Source organism: Syzygium oleosum, unplaced genomic scaffold (genome assembly GCF_021117445.2).
Source record: "Syzygium oleosum isolate NSW1041296 unplaced genomic scaffold, Sole_v2.1 Sole_v2.20, whole genome shotgun sequence".
Lineage (NCBI taxonomy): Eukaryota > Viridiplantae > Streptophyta > Magnoliopsida > Myrtales > Myrtaceae > Syzygium > Syzygium oleosum.
Genome location: NW_026607504.1, coordinates 3354335 through 3377174, shown reverse-complemented (window position 1 = coordinate 3377174; position 22840 = coordinate 3354335). Strand labels below are relative to the sequence as shown.

Sequence of the window (22840 nt, the reverse complement as noted above, 5' to 3'; positions counted from 1 at the left end):
TGACAAAATTTCCATTCTCCTAGACTTGTTCTCCCTCTATCAAGTTCCATATAGCTTTTATTCGTCTTTCCATGATGTCCTTTGGATTTCATCAACGGCGATTAAGCATCCTTTTTATCAACATTACCTAAAATAATACTTCTACTGGATTTGTCAAATAATAATGAGAAATATATGGTTTTCTCAGCTTTAAAATATCATAGGAGGTTTTCCCAACACACGTCAACGTGGACCAGGAGCCATCCAATCAATCGACACGCCAGCATGAGACACCCCAAAATGTCACTTGCGCATGTGTCTTTTCTAATTATATTCTTTATTCAGTAATAGCATGCGGAAACTAAATTAAATTTTTCTTCAACAAAATATCATACAAGAAAAATCGCACGAGTTAAACATGGATATTAATTTTATTTATGTTAAACATCAATTTTACAACTTAACTACATCATCCAAGTAAAATACAAAACACCAAAGTCCTGAAATAAAGGTCAAGGTAGCCTATCTCCATATTTCATTATACTCCAAAAATCTGTCTGTACATAGGTAGACTTTACATCATGGACCGTCTATCTTCCCCAACGACAAGTCACAAACATCACTACCATCGTATCAGTCAAACATTGGCACTCATAGTGTCTAGGAAAACCAGCAAGCATTGGCAGCAAATTGGCCATTCCTACACGTTTGAAAAATAAATGAATGAGTCGAAACCCAGTAAATAAAATATGTAGTTTTAAGTTAGGAAAATCATCTTACCACTTTACCTGGTACAAACAACGTACATGCATAACAACCAGTGTGCAAAGAACTTGAATAAATGTTATTCCTTTTCCATTTAGATATGCCACAATAATCTGATCATTTCATTATTTCACAATATTTTCATTCAGACGCAAGCATATGATATATAGCACTCATACACATGCATTAGATTTGTTACTTCTCCTCCCGAATACTCCCGGGGCATCTCAACTCTGAGGCATCCCAGTACACCCTCCGAAGCATCCCAACCTATAGGGCATCTCGACTCTCGAGGCATCTCAGTATAGGCATCCAACCAACGGAGCATCCCGACATACGGGGCATCGTCACTGTTGATCTGTGGGTGACAGAAAATATATTATTCTCATGCAAGCCATAAATAATAAGTATTTGCATAGATATACTCATCATTTTTTTCCTTTCTCATCTTCCACATTCATATCATAATAGTAATAACACCATACTTATCTCTTCCATTTTGCAATGATAAGTAAACATTTACATGCATTGGACAAACATTTATATATGAATCAATATGTGATTAGACTCAAGAAGTAAATCTATTCAAGTTCAGAAAGTAAATCTACTCAGCTCATAAGGTAAATCTATTCAAATTCAGAAAGTAAATATACTCAAGTTTAGGCAGTAAATATATTCTGATTTTAAAGTAAAATCTGTTCGGGTTTAGAAATAAATATGTCCAGATTTTGAAAGTAAAGTCTATTCGAGTTCAGAAATAAGTATGTCCAAGAATCTGAAAGTAAAATTTGTTTGGATTATTTTGAAAGTAAAATCTATCCTAGTTTAGAAATAAGTATATCCAGATTTTGAAAGTAAAATCTGTTTGGGTTTAGAAATAGACATATACAGATTTTGAGAATAAAATCTACTCGGTTAAGAAATAGATATATCCAGATTTAGATTTAAAAATAAGTATAACCAGAATGAGAGAGTAAAAATCTACTCGGGTTAAAAAATAGTTATACACAGATTTTAAGTGTAAAATCTACTCGGTTTAGAAAATACGCATTCAGATTTTGAGAGTAAAATCTACTCGGTTCAGAAAATACACATATCCAGATTTCGAGAGTAAAAATATACTTGAGTTCAAAAATACATAAATCCAGATTTTGAAGGTAAAGTCTACGCGAGTTTAGAAATATATATATATCCATATTTTGAAAGTAAAGTCTACTCAAGTTTATACATATATCCAGATTTTGAAAGTAAAGTCTATTCGAGTTTAGAAATGCATATATCCAAATTTTGAAAGTAAAGTCTTCTTGAGTTCAAAATTCAATATGTCTAGATTCATTGAGTAAAATCTATTCCGGTTCATAAATCAATAGATTTTATGAATGACGGTTAAGTCTGAACCTACAAATATGACTTTTCTAAATTCTAATTCATTATTTCTACTCACCAAAAGTACTCCGCTTTAAGTAAAACGATTATTTACCTTTTAAACATGCATAAGACCAGCAAGACAAATTCTACAGTCACCTCAAGGATGACATTTCCATGTTCAAATTTAACAATTGCAATTGCCAATTATACCACATCTTAAGGAAACATATCACACCTATTTTTAACTTGCTTGAGACCAACCCAACAATTTCACAGATCACCATATTCTCACTATTGAAACACATCAAAATAGTATATCACATCCATTTAAGTTAAAATTGACAAGTAGATTGATCTAACTTAACTCTAGAGTCTTCACTTATCTCCAATCATAATCAAATCTTGAATTTCCTCTTGAAAAATGAAATCGTTCATTTCCGCCTAAGGATTTTAGAAAAAGCCAAGCATTTCCCCTCGAAGTGTTTTTTGGTAAAAAGGTTCATTTTCTTCTAAGGATTATACTTCTCCTTCCCCTTAGAACTAATGTGCCAACTCTTAGGTAAAGAGAACACAAGTGTAAGCTTGCATGAAGAAAGAAGGTTTACGTATGATGAGCTTACAAAATTTACATTTTGCATTGCCATGTGTTGTACAATTAGAACATAAGAGTGGATTAACTCATAGGTGAAGTAATGATGCCTAGCCTACACGTATAAGTGTCTTCACCTCAAGAAGACAACTTAACCATTCATGCAAGAGTAGAATAGAGCATGTGGCCTCTCATGCAAAGTTTCTTTCTTTAAGAGACAAGTGGCCTAAGTGTCTTCACCTTAAGAAAACAACTGGCATTCATCCAAAAGAACATGTGGCCAAGCATGTTATCTCAAAATACCACAAGGCTGCGTTTGGTCGATCGGATAAAAGCCAGGATAGGATATGTTTTATCCTATTCTGTGTTTGGTGGTGGTCCAGGATAGGATAAGGTCGGATATAGACCGGATATAGCCCGGATAAAAAAATCCGAGGGGGGAGGTGGGATAGACCCGGATAGGATTTCTAATGCCTATTTTTCCAAAAACCCTACGCTCCACTCGTCGTCATCTTCATCCCCACACCTTGTGCGCTTTCACCAAAAAAATTTCTCGGCTTTTTTTCCTTTACCGACTCCTTCGGACCCGTGAATAGCAAAAAAAAAAAAAATTTATCCTATCCGACTTTAAATCCGTAGTCCACCAAACAATGGATAGGATATGAAGAAATCCCAGGATTTCTTATCCTATCCTATCCAGTCCTATCCTGTTTAGAAATCCGGACGACCAAACGCAGCCCAAGAGGTCTTACGTGTCTTAGCTTAGAATAGGCAAATGGCCTAATCATGCAACTCTCAAAAGAACAAGTGGGTATTAGTGACCCAATATGTGTAGATAAGAATGTGATCATTGTGAAAGAGAGGTTATCCATTTTCGGCAAGTGAGTGAGGTCATTAACGTAAGTAAATTATTATTAGTTAATTAGGATTAAAAATTAATAACGTAACCCATGACACATGATTTTACCAAAATTATTAGTAAATCATACCGAATGCTAAGAAAATCTCGGTTTAGCAAATTCAAACTCGATAATCATATAATTTCGAAAATATCCGTCCCCGTCGACAATTAGCATCACTCTAATAATCATTGTACACTTCATCGTTATCTATTGAATTTCAACGACTCAGAATGATTATGTTCGCGGAAAATCATCTTCCGCGCTTCTCCCACCCCGCAAAATTTACAATTCAACTAAGATTTTTACGTGTCCACCCGAATTCTAAGTTATATAATACCTAGTTTTACAATCTAACTATTATTTTTGAACATTGAAAATTTCTAATGTCATGTAAATATTATTATGAAAAATCGAGATGTCAGGCAACATGTTGTCACTTGGCTTGCACATGTCAGACTCAAACGTGTAGCTACCAAATAGCCTGCACACGTCAGGCTCAAATGAGTAATCGCCACGTCAACATGTTGTCGTAGAGCCTGTACACATCAACAGATTCTCTCTTCAACAGACCAACTCAATTCGCAAAGCCTATCGTGCCAGTTTTCTACCATTGATTGATCAAATTGCTAAAGTCTTCACTAAGGGATATCTGTCAGGCCATTTTCGAGATCTTTTTTCCAAACTCAAATTGACTTCTTTTACGTCATCTTGAGTTTTTGGGCATCTTACAGATAATTAAAAGATTCTCTATACATCCCATGATTCTTCATATTTATAAGAATTGTACATATATCTTCTTTAATTGTGCATATCATTAATTTATCCTAATTCAACGTAATTAATATTGTAATATATGTTGCCTTAAATAGTTAACTTATAAAGTCTATAAATACGTCATGTACATTTTGTTATAAACCACATAGAAATTATACAATTTCATTCCACACATTATTATCCAAATCATTGCACCTCATTCAGAATACCCTACCCTAACCCATCTCTTTAGTTTCTCCTCTTCATGTCTCTCTTGCCATTGCATAGATCGTTGCTGCACCACTCTGTTCCCGGACCCGATGATGGAGGTCCTCTCTCTCTCTCTCTCTGTCCGTCTTTATCAAAGAATGAGCGAGTAGCTCCCTCGTCCTCGACGGAGAGTCGATGCTAACTCCGATATCGGCGGACCCAAATCTTGGCAGATATGCCGGTGGTCAGAGAGTCCCTATTCACACCCACGGTTTGGATGTTCTCATCTGAAGATGTCTCCTTTTAAGGGATTAATTTACTCTACGAACGTCGAGTATGTTCACTGTTTAGCACGTGGTGCGCGATAATTCCGGGACATCATATTGATGATTAATCTGGTTTCGTCTATATGAGTAGAATCGCCTTGACTTAATTAAGAAACAACTACAATGCGGTCTTTGTTTAAGAAGGAAGAATCAGGTGCACCAGCGGCATCAACGTCGTTGCATTGCTTCATCCAGGTCATTAATCATCAAGTACCACGACCACGATGACAAACCACTTCTCGAACCACCTTCATTTTGTTTTTGGCATGTGATAAAACTTAGTACATGGACTTGACTTTGCAGTCTTTGTCATACCCATTATCGTTTTAAATACACGTGATTCCAAGTTGAGCATTAAGAAAAGCTAAACACTTCTCGTGGATTAATATAGTTATTCTTTGTAGATAAGACAACCTCCTATTTCACTTAGAAAACGACCCTCTGGTCTCTCTCTTGCTTTTTTCTTCATTTGTTCCAACATTTGCCAGACTTAGTCACCTCCGTCAAGTCCGTGAAAAATCGCCACTATCACTATTGTAAACTGTACATTTCTTGAGCCACTTTAGACATGCTTCATTTTTATTGTTGAAGTATTCATGCCGCTGATTTACGGGGTATATGTATGCTCTTTGTATACTCTACCTCCACCCATCAATTTAAGCTTTTAAGTTGAACTTTGTAATATGTATTGGAGTCAGATCTGCAACAGTATATTTTGATTTGTATGGTCCCCATTTTTCAAATTTCACCGGAATTCCTAAACTTTTGAGTTCAATTTTCTCACATTTATCTATACATGTGAAAGTTTATATGTGATCAGATCACTTAACTTTACCGTTCTTATATAACTATTTTGACCGTTTCTACCTCATCGGATGGCTCTTAAGAGACCCAAATTTTCTCTTCACCAATTAAAGTTCATGTTCACAGAAGCTGCTTTCGTAGGGGAACCCAATTGAGTTATCTTTCCTCGAGCAATATGCTAACAAGTACATCAAATGTTTGTCATTGTGCGTGAACTTTTATGTATGAACGGTTTATCGTGATTTTCGACTAAAACGTATTTATTAGATGATATTGATGTACAACATTAATGGTTGAACAGTTACATTCTTTTTAATTCCTTAATTCTATTTTTGTACATCAACGAGACACTGAAAAAACATAATCCTCATCTCAAAGTTGGTATTTCAAACATCAACAACACATAAACGATAGTTCTGTCTAATTTGCAGATCCTCAATCACCAGGAATTCACGGTTATTTCTGCTACCGCCGGGGCGTGTGGTATCTGGAAGTGGTTGGTCAGCCCAAAATGAGCCATCAGAAACCAGACATGGGTTATGAACTCGCCGCCTCGCCTCATCTGCTGAGCATGATCCTTCGCTTTGCACTTGTTAGCCGCGTAGATCAGCATTTCCACCCATACGTGGCGGATCACTTCCCATTTCGTCTCCTCAGGCGAGATTTGCTCCAGCTCTGACGCGAGCCGGCACCCATTGAACAGCACGTACTTGACTTTGTCCTCCTTCGTCACGCTCAGATTGAATTTGGTCTTCACTTGGCCGCGCAACACATTACAAGCCTCTGCAATCTTGGGATTGTGCTCTCTCCTCATTTCAGGGTCTTCTTCCGAGTTGTCTTGCATATTGGGGTCACAAGCAGGCGTCTCCGGAGCAGATTTAGGCATGGCAAAATACTTCTTGATCTCCTTATAAATGTCTCGGAATCTGATACTACCAATTCCAACAGGCAACATTGAAGGATACATAACTAGGAGATATACCATGTACCGAGACAAGTGCAAACTCATCAAGGACTTGTACTTTACATGGCTCTGGTTATTCCTATCTAGCTCCTGAATGCTGTCCTCTCCGTTATGGGGGAAATAGCAGAGCTCCGTCGCTATGTGCCAGACTAGGATGCTCATATCGAAATCCAGCTCGATGCTCCATTTCAACTTATCCAGCAACTTTTGTGTGCTCAACACGTGGCCTCCCCTGTCGATCCATACGGAGGGCAGTTTCTGCGCGTCCCTTACTTGCTTCTCTTGGAACTTCTCCAGGATTAGTTCTCTGATTTTGCTCGTCACGTCCTCACGGCCTTGGTCGAGAAACTTCACAACCATCTCATCAATGCGCAAATTTTTTAGGAATCTCCACCAGCAGGAATCATTTTTTCTGAAGGAGCAGCTCATTAGGCTGTATTGGCCCATGGAATTGGACCACCTGCGCCTTTTCGACAGTGGTCGGAACCAGTTGATGATATTGAAGATGACCGATTGCTTGTTCGTTATGAGCCAACAAGCAACACGGTCAGAGGAAAGAATGTGATACAGTGCGTATAACTCAAGGAAAATGGCTGCTCCTAGCAACAGGAAGGTCAAGCATAGATCCAGCTTCGAATATTGTCGCTTGTTGCTAAAAGAGAAGAGCACCAGTGCAACACAGATCGAGAATGCGATGGCAAGTCTACAGATAATGCCCCACCACGTGTAGACTGCCTTCGCCTTCGCGTAGAACATGTCGTAGATGAGGCCCAGTTCAATTTCAATGACTTTAAATCCTTCCCAGGGCTTGCCAGTCAATATCGACAGGCAAGTGTCGCGTTCCTCCAAGCTGAACAAGTGATCTGCAAAAAGGCGCTGACTAGTGTCAACCAAGCTGCGAGCCGCTAGCAGTGCGCCCACATCCTTGTATTCTTGGTCCTTGGATTCCTTGCTGGAACTCAGACTCTGAGACGGAAGATTAGCGATCGCATTATCGATCGTAATCATCGCATCATCCCGTACCTCGATGACTTGATGAGGCACGACATTGTACCCCTCGGCCCCCTTCAACTCGCATTCCTCCAAAATCTTGTTGGAATACTTTCGGCGGGGTTGGGACTCAGCAAGGGAGTCCTTGAAGTGCTCGTTGCTGGCGGCGCGGAGGACCCAAACCCTCTCACCGTACTTATAGAAACCCGAGAGCAGTATCAGAATGGCAAGGAACGATAGGCTAGGATGAGTCCACGCCATTCCCAGAACATAAACTGTCAAGCCTGTCTGGCTCACCAGCGTCAGCGAGTGCCTGAGCCAGAGCTCGTTGTCTTCCATCGCATAAGCGCTGATCGTGTCGGGGCCCCCCAAGTGCAGCAGCAGAAACGGGGCCCAAAACGCACTAAGCTCCGCGTGCGGGTCCATCTTGCTCACCAATTTGTCAGCCTTGATTTCCCCGATCATGTTGGAGATCATGCCAAGCGCATAGATCGCAACAGAATCGGCCAATAGGTAGGCCGACCAGGTGACCACCCTGATCCAAGCGCGCGGGACATACTTGCGGCGGTCGCCGAGATAAATGAGGACGATTTGGAGGGCAAGGCTCATGAAGACTGCACCTCTCAGCTCCCACTCCTTCCACACGTCGCTCGAAGAAGAGAGCACCTCCGACAGCCTCCGTGCCCTCGTAAGGACCAGGCCAGTAACGACTGCGAGACATGTTGCCAACAAAAAATTAACTGATGTCGAATCATTCAGAGATGAAAGCTAAGGCGGAATGGAGAGAGAGAAAGTAATGACTCAAGCATGAAACACGGCAAGCTTTCGCAGCCTCTAGCGGTAATTAGAGGGCGATGTACCAGTCAACCAACAAAATGCTACTTTAGCTATGCGAAGAAGGCATATAGACAGTGAATGAATGAACACTGAGCTGATGTTAACATCTCATTGATCGATGACATACCAATCGTTAGCATGGTGTGCGGTTGCTGCACTCGACAGACGACTGGGGTGTCTCTTCACCACAAACTGCGCCTTCTCGGGCGACACACAGAGAGAGACAGAGAGACAGAGAGAGGCACGAAGAGCGTCGATGGCATGCGGAGGTGACGTCAAGGCACGGCGAGCGATATTGGTGGCGACATGCGACTAGCGTCAGAGGCCACACTAATGACAATTACATAGCCTGTGTGCCCTTCATCATATGAATACCACAGATGATTTGTTTATTAATTATTGAATTTTCATTACCTACACAGTCTACATCATCCCTCCCAACGCGCACACATATAAAGTGGGTTATTAGAATTTTCTTTCTTTCCTTTGTTTCTTCACGTCAGTCATAACTTGAATTACCCCCCAATATCATGTCTTTCATGGACCTCTCATAAAGACATGTCTCCTCTTCTTCTCTTCTCCTCTTCTCTTCTTCATAATCAGAATCATCTTGTTCACAATAATCAAAGTCATCTTCCTGGAAACGGAATTTATAGTCTTCGCTGTGGTCATCTCCATCTTCTCCCTCGTCTGCTGTGTTCTTCATCTGATTGCTCCTCTTTATTTTCATCCTGCTCATGATCAAGAACAAGAGAGAGAGGGGTATGTGCAGTAGACAGTAAGACAACCAGTTTCCACCCAAATATGGGTATGTAATTCGAAAGTGGGTAAGTTATCAAAGTTAATAATTGCAAAACCTTATTAAAAATGTTCGGTGAATATCGCAAATAAGAGAGAGTATTTAAGAGTAACTGATAATTTCATAAAATAAAAAATGGTAATGCAAATAAAGTTGGCAATTTCAAATAATAATGGTCGACCAAGAAATGGGTAAGTTATTCGAATTATTGATAATTCGGAATCAATAATAAACGTTGCTAAGTGACTCAACAAGGGACTAGTTGAGTTTATTAGAAAAAGGTCGGTAAGTAACTTAAATAAAGTGGGTAATTTGATAAAACGTCAATAAATATAATAAAACTGAGCAAGTTATTAGAAAATTTGGTAATTTTAAATCGATCAAATAATATATGTTGGCAAGTGGTTCAAATAATAGCCAATAACCAAAAATTAATTGGTAACATTGACCGACCAGAGAGTCCTTTCTTAGATCAATCATATTCTATTCATAAAGAGTAACCAATCAATCTCATTTGTATTTTTTTTATTAATACTTAAATGATATTCACCTGTTAATTGTCCTCGAATCTCGCACTGAAATTTCAACATATGTATGAATTGACTCAACAAATTGTTAGTCCTCGTCGTGGTAGTTCATGACAGCCCAATAACATAAGAAAGGTCAGAATTTAAAAACTTGGAATAAACAAAGACCAGAAAGTCCTTCCCAAATCAATTCACATTCTATTCACAATAAATAATGGGAACATTGTCCAAAAAGTCCTAAACCTATTACATTTTTGCCATTTTAATTCTAAGCCTTTCAATTTTATCAATTCAGTCATAAATATTTTTTTTTTATTTTTGCTAATGCAATCCATCCGGCCAATGCTAACGTAGCAAATTTTAAATATTTTAATATTTTTTTGAATTTTTTATTTGTTTTTTTCTTTTCTTTCTTTTTTTCTGCACTTCTTCCTTCTAAGGCAAAGCCTCGCTGGTCTCTGCGAAGCTCGCCCCCGCCGGCCACTGGTGAGGCCAACCTTGCGGTCACTAGGTTCTCCCTTGCCTTGGCTTGACCTCGCCCAACTAGGGGTGGGCGAGGCTTGCCCTCAACAATGGCCAACAAGGGCGAGCTTCGCCAAATTGGCCAGAGGGAAGAATGGTAGAAAAATAAAGAAAAGAAAAAAAGGAAAAAATTAATAAAAAATTCGAAAAAAATATTGAAACATTGACATGTCACCGTTGGCTAGAAGCCAACACCAATCGATGTCCTTGTCAGCGCCAACCGGTTAAAATTGATCGGATGAACTGAATTGGCATAAATGCAAGAGGTTTTGGACTGAATTGGTAAAACTGAAAGGTTTAAAACTGAATTGGCAAAAATGCAATAGGTTTATGACTTTTTAGACAATTTTCCGAAAAATAACCAATCAAGTTATTTCATTTGTATTTTTCTTTTTTTAATGCTAAATAATTTTCCTCTTAATTGTCCTCAAATCTTGCATATAATTTTCAACGTATGTATGAAGTGGCTCAAGAAATAGTTAGCCCATGTCGTGGAGGTTCATGAAAGCCCAAGAAAGTCGCAAAAGTCAGAATTTGGAAATAAGACCAGAAAGTCTTTCTTTAGAAGAATTCATATTCTATTCATAAAATTGACCAATTAATCTATCTCATTCGTATTTCTCTTTTATTCTTAATGCTCAAAGATATTTGCCTCTTAATTGTCCTTGAATCTTGCACAGAAATTTCAACATATGTATAAAGTGGCTAAAGTAGTTTGCCCTCGTCGTGATGGTTCATGAAACCGAATAACGTGGCAAAAGTCATTACTTGGAAATTTGGTATAAACAAAGACCTGCAAGTCATTTTTTAGATCAATTCATGTTCGATTCATAAAGAATGAGACCGGAGGCTATTCTTTGATGTGGGTCAAGAAATAATTTGTCCTCATTGTGGTGGTTCATAAAAGTCTAATAACGTGTCGAAAGTCAGAACTTCGAAACTTGCAAACTTGGAATAGAAAAAGACCGGAGTCTATTCTTAGATGAATTCATATTATATTCATAAAGAATAATAAATTAATCAATCTTATTTGCTTTTTTTATTTTTTCTTGATACTCAATTATGTCCGCCTCTTAATTGTCCTTGAATCCCGCACCGTAATATCAATATGTGTGTGGAGTGGCTCAAGAAATAGTTTCTTGTTATAGACGTCCAATAACGTGCCAAAGGTCAGAGCTCGAAAATTTGGAATAAACAAAGACCAGACAGTCTTTTCTTAGATCAATCCTATTCTATTCATAAAGAATAACCAATCAATTTTCCTTAATATTTAATGATACTCACATGTTAATTGTCCTCGAATCTCGCACCGAAATGTCGACATATGTAAGAATGGGACTCAAGAAGTTGGTTGTCCTCTTCGCGGTAGTTCATGAAAGCCCAATAACATAGGAAAGGTCAAAATTTGGAAAATTGGAATAAACAAAGACGAAAGAGTTCTTTTTCAAATGAATTCACATTCTATTCACAAATAATAACCAACCAATTAATCTCATTTGTATTTTTCTTTTTTCTTAATGCTAAATAATTTGCCTCTTAATTGTCCTCAAATCTTGCAAAAAAATTTCAACATTTGTACGACGAGGCTCGATAAATAGTTTGTCCTCCTCATGAAAGCCCGAGAAAATGGCAAAGGTCAGAATTTGAAAAATCAGAATAAAGCATAACCAATCAATTAATCTCATTGTATTTTGCTTTTTCCTATGTTAAAAAAAAAAAAGTTCCACCGCCTCAAGTTAAACCGAGAGTTATAAGAAAAAAGGAAAGCTTCGTCCATCGACAAGGAAAGAGGAAAACGTAGAGAGTACGAGAAAGAGAAAAATTCGGACACCTGACAAGTCCAATTAACTACATTTTGCGGCGCCCGGTAAGTATTCAAGCCCTTCGTCCGTCTACTCAGAATAGTTTTTGCAATTAGGGCATAATTTCAAATTTATATGAAATTTAAACTGTGAGGCCCCATTTTTGGGTTGTTAAGCTAGGGGATTTCATGAAAATGGTAGATAAGGGTGTTGTAGAACTGTGAGATTAGACGAGAGTCGATTTGAAGTAACGGTTTAGTCGGAGCGAAATTCTAAAGTTTCGCGCTCGAGCTCCACGTTGCGGATTGCTTTGAATATCCTCTTTTGACGACAGTTTTGTTAGCACGTAGGAACCGTTTTAATAGCGAATAAGTTTGGTTTAACCGATTCATAGTTGAGGTAGCGTTTTACTCAACTTTGACGTTATTTCTCACCTATTTGATAGGATTGTGAGTTTGATGGTTTGAGTAATTTTTGTTGTTTGATCGTAGGCGTTCTCAGTGGAGTGGTGTTTTCTCTTTTCTGAGTATGTAAAACTTATATTTTGAAATCAATATAGATTAGTTATATTATGAGTTAAGAAATTGCATTTTTTGCTGTATTAAACTAGATCGAGCATTTACTACCTTTTAGTATATATGAGTGGTTTGAGGAAAGGTATTCTGAAAAGATTTGAGTTCTAAAAATTATTTGAGAAATGCTTTATGATAAATTAATTGTGGCGGATAAGCTGCGTTGCGAAAGGTTATTTGTTTGGTTTATGAAATTGATTCTGGATTAGATTTCTGATATTGGAGAATGTTTGTTTGATACTCAATATGACTATGAACCTTTGGTTAAGGGTTTCCAAGTATGCATACCAGTTTTAAGATATCCTTCTTGGGCAAACTACCGATTGATAATATGTGGAGACCTTACCAAGGGGGCATCTTGGTCGTCTTATCACTAGGGATTGTGCCGTGACCATAGTTTAAGATTGAGTAATAAATCGTTTAATGGAATGGACCATTGACGTTGTTTTTTTTTATAGAAATTGATAATAGACTTAACCATTGATGTTTCAATTGCAATGAGGGATTAAATGAGTATTTTTTTTTATTTGTATAAGACTTTGTTGAAATGAAACAACTCATCTTTGATTTAATATGTAAATTATGTATTGTGATTGAATTACGAGTTTTTGGTATTGCTTTATATATATATGCATAGTGGTTGCTCGATCTACTTGGAACAGATATACTACTCACCGATCTGTGACTGCTCATTCCATTTGTCTTTCATGTTTTTAAGGTTCCTGGGTAAGTGACAAGTAGGGCAAGAGCACTGCCGGCAAGAACTTTTGGTAGTTGAATTTTGGACACTGTTGGACATGAGTTATGTATGTTTGAAAATAGTTGTTTGGTTTAATTGAGTTTGAAGGTTTACATATTTTTTTTTATGGATGATAGAAACTCTGATATCATAATCAACTTGCTGGTTTATCATATATATATATATATATGGAGATATATAGATTTTGATAACAAGGTATTGGTTTCTCTTTGAGGCCACATCATTTGGGTGGAAGAACAGTAATGTCATCCTCCCGTTTTTTAGGGATTCGAGACATGACAGGTTTGGTCTGATTGCCGGATTAGACCAAGACTACTGCACACCTCTATCAACGACGCCCCATCGGCAATGAGGTGATGGCTACAGGCGGAGGGATTGGCCCTCCTTCCACCAGTGTATTCTTTTATCTCTTTATTGTGTTTTTTCGTTTACTTTTAGCCTGTTTATTTTTTGTGTTTTTTTAGTTTGTCTTTTTTACCTAATTTAATTAAGATTTGGTGTAAAAAAATTAGGATTTGGATAAAAATGACATCGTTTTGGTGCTATAATTAACTTTAACGGCACGTAGAATGCCACATAGGAAAGAGAAAATAATAATTAGAAAAACCATTTTAATAATTTTCGTTAGTCAAATTGGACGGAGTTAACGGAATAACTAAATTGCATCAATCTAACAAGTTTTCGAACTTGGTTACACTTTTTGAAAGTTGTACAACTCAATCACACTTTCGCGATAAGTTCTATGGCTTTTTCTAAGCTTATCCTTATATTTTAGAGTTAATTAGATTTTTTAGAGTCAATTAGAGTATTTAAGTTGTAGTGGTGTATGTAGCTTAATTTGCACCTAGGAGTTGGTTGAGTTAGCAAGTACAGACTTTTGCATGATCAGCAAATACGATTTTTTTTTGGTTGAAATCAGCACATTTGAATTCAATGGCCAAGTTCTATTCTCTTTTTTTTTTTTGTATCTTTTTGCTGGGATCGTGTTTTCAATAAGAGTATTTTATATGATGGGTACACCACATGACAGTGATAATGTGGTATAATCGAGACCAATTATAGTTACACGCCTGCTATGAATCATATTCTACTTGACACCTGTATATGCATTTCACTTTTGATCGGTCGGTTTCACCAAGTGGCACGCGGTGTCTCCAGCACAAATTCGTGCAAGGCATGGTGAGCGACAAGGCCACAGTGATGGTAATTACATAGCCTATGTACCCTACATTAATTCTTTAAAATGACTACCGCAAAATTATCTCTTTATTAATCAATGAATTTCATTGACCCTAAGGTCTCCATCAGTCCTTGCAACGCCCACCCAAACAAAATGGTGAAATTAGAATCTTCTTTCCTTTCCGTTTTTTATTCATGTGACTACTAACTTAAATTACCCCACAAAAATATTCATAATATCACTCGTAAAGAATTACGTCTCTTCTTCTTCTTCTTCTTCTTCTTCTTCTTCATAATTGAAATCATCGTCATCTTCCTCTTCTTCTTCATAATCGAAATCATCACCATCTTCCTCGAAACCAGATTCAGGGTCTTCACTATAGTCATCCTCTTCTCCTCTTCTGCTGTCTTCTTCATCTGATGGCTCCTCTTTTTTTTCATTCTGTTCATGATCAAGAACACAAACTTATATCCATAAAGAACCACGATGCTCTCAATTCTATCACCATTAACACCAACAAAAGCTTAACCATCTTCTATGTGGTGAAACCTGACACTCGCAAGCTGACACACACATACTATTTGTTATTCGGAGTTAAATCAAGCAAATTATTCTTTGCATAGTCGAGAGATGTTCCCTGTGGATGGCTACTAAAATGCATAGACAAACATGTAAAGCAAAAGAAGAAAGAGAGCTACCTGCGGCAAACCTGTTACCAATTCCTTTGCTATGATTGGCACATTCGGCCGCATTTCTCTGACACTTCGCTCGAGTTCATCCGGCACTTTAACTAATGTGACAACTTCTAAGGTTGTGATCTGCTTCAGTCCCTCGATCATCTTCAGCTGCTTGCATTCCTTAATTTCCAAATCTTCGAGGCACTGCATTGCATTTGCCTGTATAGTCCACCCAGTCAGGTTCTCCAGCTTCCACAGTTTCAAGACACGGAGTTTCCGAAATGTTCCTTCCGAGACACTCAATATCTCGCCGTCATATGAGTAGGCAAATAACCGGAGAGTGGTCAAAAATTCCAGCTTCCCCAGGACTACCATCGGATCGTCTTTTAGTCCTGACATGGACAAGGTTAGTACTTTCAGGTTCTGAGGAATGTGCGACTCCGACAATCTTTGCATGGACAATTCTCCGAGCAAGTATAATTTGGAAAGAGACTTGAGCCCCCTCATGTCAGTCAGTTCAAGATCTGAAGGCTGACCGAATAGATCCTTCGATCGCAATCTGAGGGATTCGAGCATCTTCAAATTTGAGATCTGCTCGGTAGCTGCCTTTACTGCCGAGGGATGACATGTCAATGCCAGCTTCCTCAGGCCCGTCAACTTGCACAGCACATTCAACATGGGACTTTCAACTCCTATGTATAAGCCCCAAATGGTTTGGATGTTGCAGTTTAAGGATTTCTTGGAATGCAGTGGAGGATGAATGGACTCGTCGAAGGACACCTCATTCATGTATAGGTGTTGCAGACTCCCTATCTCCCAGATAGAAGCCGGCACTTGGGTTATGTTAGTGTACTTCAGATCCAAAGTTTCGAGACAAGACAATCGCACCACTGACTTTGGAAGCGATTCAAGAAGAGTCCATCTCAGTCCCAAGTACTTTAGGTTCAGCAATATGTTGCCAAGCTCCTCCGGAAGTAAAGGCTTGTAGACACCCTCAAGATCAAGTACCCTCAGCAAACTGGAGTCCCCTTTCAGCACTAGGGGTTTAAGCAACGCTTCTATCTCTCTGGTCTGTGTTCCTAGCTTCATGGTGTTGAAAGACACATACGAACAAAGTTGTTTGATGCCACACGGCGTAAATTTGTCGCTGGTGGACATTTTTTGATGTGGCTCAGCGGAAGTGATCTCCTCTGTGCGTGCTTCTTGTGCATTTGTTTCTGAACGCTCTGGTCCTACTTCCAGTGCATTTTCATGCGCCTTTGCTTTACCTTCTCCAAAAATATGCCTAGGTATTGCGATACGCAGGGCGTCAAACTTTCCTTCATCATGGATAGAATCGTCATAGATCTTGAGGAATCTTTCATTCTTAGCCATCTGATAAAAGACATCGTACAATGTTCCGGGCAAGCGGCACGATCGCGCACTCCCGTCCCATTTCCGTCGAGCTACATGGACCACGTTTCTGGACACCAGATCCTTGAAACATTTCTCTGCACTAATTCTGGTTACTCCGTTCTCCAACGGTGAGGATACTAGATTTTCAGCTGACCAGAGTCTAAAGAGCCTCCTTGTGGGAATCTCAGATTCCTTAGGGAACATAGCCAAGTACAGAGCACATTGCTTTAACCGTACTGGCAGTACATCAACACTCAACCGTGCAACATCTTGTAGTGTGGGAGGATCAGAAAGCCCATTGGCAAGCTCGGTGCATCTATCTGACGTGGTGGCAGATAAAAGTCCTCCAAGAAGCAGGATCTTGGCGGGAGAACCGCCTGATTTGCTAAAAATCAACTCTTTCAGATGGAGGAGTTCCGTGGGCAAATCGACCATGTCGAAAGCCCAGCTGCTTTCCAATAACTCGTTGCTCTGTTCTCGGTTGACAGGGCTCAACGTGAGATGCATGGAATACCACGGATCAGTAAAAGAGGGTATGTCGTGGTTACAAGTCGTGACGATTACTCTGCTTCTGTTCCTCGAGTCCACGAGCATCATTATGAGCTCGTCCATGAGAGGGACATCGTTCAAGTCATCTAGGACAATTAGATAACAGCACTCCATCAGGACTCGTTGGAGCACATCGGACAGCTCTTCTTTCTTCAGACGCTCCACGTCTCGCAATTCCGAGACCCTCAGCTGCTTGAGCAAGTCGACCATGAGATGAACCAGTGTAGGCCCCGGTGCAACCCGGACCCAAGCGCAGCAGTCAAAATGATTCTTAATGTCCGCTCGGTTGTAGACGCTCCTCACTAGAGCTGTTTTGCCGATGGCTTCCTCACCGACCACCGAAATCACTCTCAGGTTGGCACCGTCATCTCTTTTATCGAGCAACTGCTCCACAAGTTCGTTCACAAGATTTTCGCGACCCACAATATGCGACTCATCCTTCATCTTCCTTGCTCGGGTCAGGTTGCCTGTTGATGAAGCTACAATGCTCCTCCCGGCACTGAGCGGCGAAGTTTCAACTTCTCGCGCCAACATCTTGCCCCTCTCGCCGTTTCCTCGTCGGCTCCGAGAAGACAACGAGCGAACCAAAGACAAGGTCTTTGCCAGAGGATTTTTTCGCGGTCTCAGTCCCTCAGATGCCTCCATAAGGAACCAATCGGAGGAAGTATGCACGACACGAGCGGGCTTGAGAAGACTGCGATCGTGCACCAGGGAATGGAGGCTCGCGGTCCTGGCCGTTCAGTTCCGGGTTGCTCAAGCCTCAAGAAGTGTGATTCGCCTGGGACATTGGAAATGGCCACCTTAGGGACAGGATAAGGAAAAGGAAACTGGAGGTCTGAAAGTGATTACTGGGGAAGGAGGTTGTTTGGATTGTCAATTTGCACCAAACAAGCTTAGGAATTTATAGGAGGCGTCAATCACCACCAGCTTCTAATCAATGAATTCATCATCTCTAACTCTTATAATTGTTCATATTTTTTTATAATTTTTTGTTTTCTTATGTTGTTAGTCAATTCAAGTCATGCAGAAACTTTTTAACATATGCAAAGTCGTCAGACTTTGTGCTGGATTTCTCATTATACAAAGACCAGAAAGTCATTCCTTAAGGTCGATGTTATTCTACGCATAAACCCAAAACAACAAAAAGAACAAATAAATCATCCACGTGATTTCCAGTAACTATTAGGGTGGCATTTTCTGCGCACCATAAGTCAAAGTACTCGAAATTTGAGTAGGTTCAACCAACATTAGAATTCCACCATCGGACATGAAAAGCATGAGGGCGTTTTCGTCAATTTTCATATTTAAGAGGGAAATTATTAAAAAATCATAAACTAATGGCACTTGTGCCAATTTAGTTTTAAATATTTTAATTGTGCCAATTGAATTATAAGCATTTTCACATTTTGCTAATTGAGTTCATCGGGTCAATTTTGGCAGGGAATCACTTATGTAGACGCCAGCCATCCTACATGACATGGCTGGCGTTGACGTGGACAATTTTAAATAATACTTTAATAATTTTTATAATTCTTTTTTTCTTTTTTCTGATCTTTTCTTTACTTTTTTTTTGTACTGACGACTGGCAAGGGTCGCCGACTAACTCTCACCGACCATAGGCGAGGGCATCCCGGCCCTTGCCCAGTGGCCAGCAAGGGTATCAAGCAAGGGCTGCCATGCCCTTGCCAACCACAGCGGAGGGCCTGCAAGCCCTTAGTCCAAAAAAAAAAAAAAGAGTAAAGAAAAGAAAAATATAAAAAAATCAAAATATTATTTAAAAAATTTCATATTAGCACTGATCGTGCCACGTAGGATGGCTAGGGTCTACGTCAGTAATTTTTGGCCAAAATTAGCTCAATTGGCAAAATGTGAAAAAGGTTTAGGACTCAAGTGGCACAATTGAAAGGTTTATAACTGAATTAGGATAAATGCAATAAGTTTATGACTTTTTTGGTAATTTTCCCCAAATTTAAGTGTTGATTCTCATTGTTTCTTTCATTTTTGACATCAAAAGTATGCATCGTTTACATGAAACATTCAATTTTGTGTTTACATATATATTGATACAAATACTTGAAGTCCTCTTAATTTTTCCTAATTTCTTTTAACATTTAAAGTATTGTTCTTGTGTGTTAGTGTTAAGAAACGAAGCAAAATATAGTAACAAAAGAGACCCTTAAGCCTTTTTGGCTAAATAGAGTAGATTATAACCTTTCGAGAAAGGGGCTCAAACTTAATCGATAATCACCAGACTTGCAGGACACTTCATAGACTTTTGAGTACCAAGGTCTCCACATCCATGCCTCTGAATTATTGAAAAAAGAAGACCGGCATATATTCAAGAAGAAGATGCCCTTTGCTGCCGCGAATTTTACCTTTAAAATTCATTTCACGTCACTTCAACTCCTGCTATTTCCACGGCCAAAGGGAAATCGAAAAGTGAAATCCAATTCTTTGGCAACTTACACAGTTATCTCGAATCCCTTTCGGTTTCTTTGCCTGAATTTTGTCATTCTTGAAGCAGATGATGCATTATGATCAAACACTTAGATGAGGTGTAGTAGAATCGAGCTTAGAGTTACTGTTTGTTCCACCACCCCGATGCTTCGAAAACCAACCCAATCCTCGTGTTCACAGCATAGTGAGTGTCAGCATTACTGCAACGAGACAACCCCATTCCCCTCCATCCAGGGAGGGAAAGCACATGAACAATTCGATATTGTGTAAATCATGATACTACACTAAAATGATATCGCATGGGCTTATACTATCGATGAGTCTACAATGTTGTCAATAGGGAGTTTCACAGTTTCTGCAAGTGTGAGCTGACTTTTAGTAGCATATGCCTCGATGAAAATCGCACTGTTTTTGAAAATGCGATTCGCCATGCATCGAGATAATAAGTGCAACGTCACTTGTAACAAGCAAAAGAACCATAGAGAGAAAATGGTCCAAAGAGACATGGATTCATTTCTGAGCAGCCAACCATACAGATACATAAATAGAATAACATACATACGACGGGAACAGATCAAAAAGGGTAACATGAACAGAAACGGCAAACATCGGCGACTTCCTTGAGGTCATATACTCTCAATAATATATATGTAGCCCAAGAAAAGTTCCTTTCTCTCTCTCTCTTCCCCCGTTAACCATTAAGCCAAAAACTAGGCATGTTACTGACAATACATGAGCTGCTGGGCAGCTGCAACATTTTGAAACCCAACATCATATATTGCCTGGTTTCCGCCGGCAACTCCCATACCCATCGCTGCCTGCTTGAGAGGATGCTGTCCTTGCATGAGAGGATGCATGCCGCCGCCCATCTTGGTCATTGCCAATTGTCGCTCGTAGGCTAATAGTTCAGCAGTAGAAAGGCCTGGTAATGGTGCCGCTGCAGCAGGTGGAGGAAGGGGATTGGAGCTTGTTCCTGGGGGAGTAGGCTTGCTACCCCAGGAGCACTGCAATCACAAACAAATCAGAAGTCAGCTCTGGTTCAATCGAAAACACCAGGGGGACGAAGTCTTGTATTAACTACCGTTTTCACATGCTAGAGCCCCTGATCTATTTTTTCCACTGCCAAGATGCGGACAGCAATTATATCTTAAACTACATGCCACGAAAAGCCCATCTAAATTATTGAAGAGATAGAACACTTCACTTGTATTGCCAGAGAACCATGTCTTATTACCATAACACATGCCACCTTTGCTTATCCTTTTAGAGGATAAGAGGTACGCCCGAACATGTGGTGGCACCACATGCTGATGAAGTCATAGCTACAGCATTCACAGATTGAGTTTAAATTCAACTGTCTTGAGTCAAAGAGCACTAAGCTCATCCAAAAGGGTTTAGTGCAGTCACTAAATGCACAAAACTCAAAGACAACTTGGATTCAAATCTCGGTGTAAACAAAAATGAGGTCTTTGACCAAAGGTTAACTATGGGAGGTGGTCGGATTTACGATCAGGAAAAGGAAAAAAGTGAGATAATTTCAACTTATATCAGCATAACTGCAGAATTAATAATCTCACACTACATTTTCTATGGAACAGATACTTTTCAAACCATCAGCACACTGTGAAATAAAACAAATAAGGAATGAAGAGCATTAGTAACAAGCCCAAGAACACACCGTAATGTCTTCCACAGAGAAGTGACTGAGTATTTTCCATTTGAATGGCCAATGCTGCTTCTGCACGAGTACTATACCTCACGAAACCAAATCCTACTCTCTAACCTCCACAATCTCTGTTAAATGCCCATCACCAAAAAATCTGAATGCATAATCACTTGAAAGGTCAAATTTAAACTTGCAATTGTCGCAGCCATTTTCCATGTAAGTAGGTTTAATTTTGATAGAATAAGCTCATCAGCTCTTGCTCTCTACTCATTCACCTACTCTTCACACTCCCACTTCCTGAATTCTCTCCTCTAAATACGGTTCCTAATATGAACTGGCGTGGTACCGACATCAAATAGCTTCTGATAAAAAGTATAACAGAATAAATTAGTCTCAAAAAATTATTTCAGTATGGACCCACTCAATGTTGATGCATTAATTATAGTTAACTTAATCTAATACTAAATATGTATCTTGGTGCAAAACGAGATAACTAGGGTAGATGGAATTAGCATTTAAAAAATTATTTCTTCTCTTATACTAATCCAAGAACTATTTGATTCATGTGCAATCAACAATCCCATTATATGCAATTTCTTTTGAAATTAATTAAAGCATTTTTTTCACCTCTAATTCTAATTTGTCTTCTAATCATTGTTGAATTCTGTAAACTGAAATTACCTGACCTTTTTGTGAGATTTTGTCTCCTCATAATATTGGCACTCAAAGAGTGTAATACAATACATCCACATTTAGTTATTGCAAAAGTTAGCATCAAATTAACTAATGAAGGGGAAAGGAATAAAATTCAATCTGATATGAAGAGAACATGAAAAGAATTAGAACCCACACTGCACTTTGATTTCTTGTTCGTTTTATAACAAATAATTTAGATCAGTACTAAAGTGACAAGTCTAAATCCTTATCCTTTTCGTGATAATTCAATTTCTAGAGCTTTCCAAACCCTTGCTTGAAGCTTAAGTTATTTAATGACAATAATAGAGACCCGTGCATGGCACGGGCTTTTTGACTGGTTATAACTAAAGGAGAGCATGATGATAATTGCAAAAATACACAGATTGTTAAGGTGTATTTAATTTTTCTCCATAAATTTTTTTACAGTTTCATTTGATATAATTTTATTACTGGCCACAAAAAGAATAAAGCCAAGATGGCCAATATAGTAATGTCAATATGAAGATGTAAAGCGTAATTTTAAAAGCACGGGATACAAAATTTAAAGTACCCCCAGTTCATGATGGAAAATACTAGATTTCCCTAAAGAAAATCTGGCAATATTCACTTTGTTTTGCCCCCGAATTACTCAAAACTCCACCATATGGATTCAATTAGATGTAAATCAGCAACACCAACAGATAGTACTTAAAAAAGAGAGATCGGTCTTGCCTCCAAAGATAAATTTCCTACATAAACAGTTGCATACTGA

The 22840-nt window shown here is 38.9% G+C and overlaps 3 protein-coding genes across 3 annotated transcripts; all 3 read right to left on the bottom strand.

Annotated features, from left to right (window-relative positions):
• Positions 1-5938: 5938 nt before the first annotated feature.
• Positions 5939-8755, bottom strand: LOC130140595 (uncharacterized). The gene is made up of 2 exons (XM_056320299.1): positions 8615-8755; positions 5939-8360 (listed from the first exon to the last, which is right to left on the bottom strand). Exons 1-2 carry the CDS (start codon positions 8625-8627, stop codon positions 6136-6138), a joined length of 2238 nt encoding a protein of 745 aa, XP_056176274.1. The 5' UTR covers positions 8628-8755; the 3' UTR covers positions 5939-6135.
• Positions 8756-8986: 231 nt separating this feature from the next.
• Positions 8987-18021, bottom strand: LOC115693337 (toMV resistance protein Tm-2(2)-like). The gene is made up of 3 exons (XM_056320581.1): positions 15348-18021; positions 14906-15090; positions 8987-9218 (listed from the first exon to the last, which is right to left on the bottom strand). The coding sequence occupies exons 1-3, from the start codon at positions 17913-17915 to the stop codon at positions 8987-8989; spliced, it is 2985 nt and encodes a 994-aa protein (XP_056176556.1). The 5' UTR covers positions 17916-18021.
• A 2146-nt stretch (positions 18022-20167) lies between these two features.
• On the bottom strand, positions 20168-21602 carry LOC130140654 (oligouridylate-binding protein 1B-like). Its single transcript, XM_056320580.1, has 3 exons — positions 21564-21602; positions 21404-21505; positions 20168-20731 (listed from the first exon to the last, which is right to left on the bottom strand). The coding sequence occupies exons 1-3, from the start codon at positions 21600-21602 to the stop codon at positions 20447-20449; spliced, it is 426 nt and encodes a 141-aa protein (XP_056176555.1). The 3' UTR covers positions 20168-20446.
• Positions 21603-22840: the final 1238 nt, after the last annotated feature.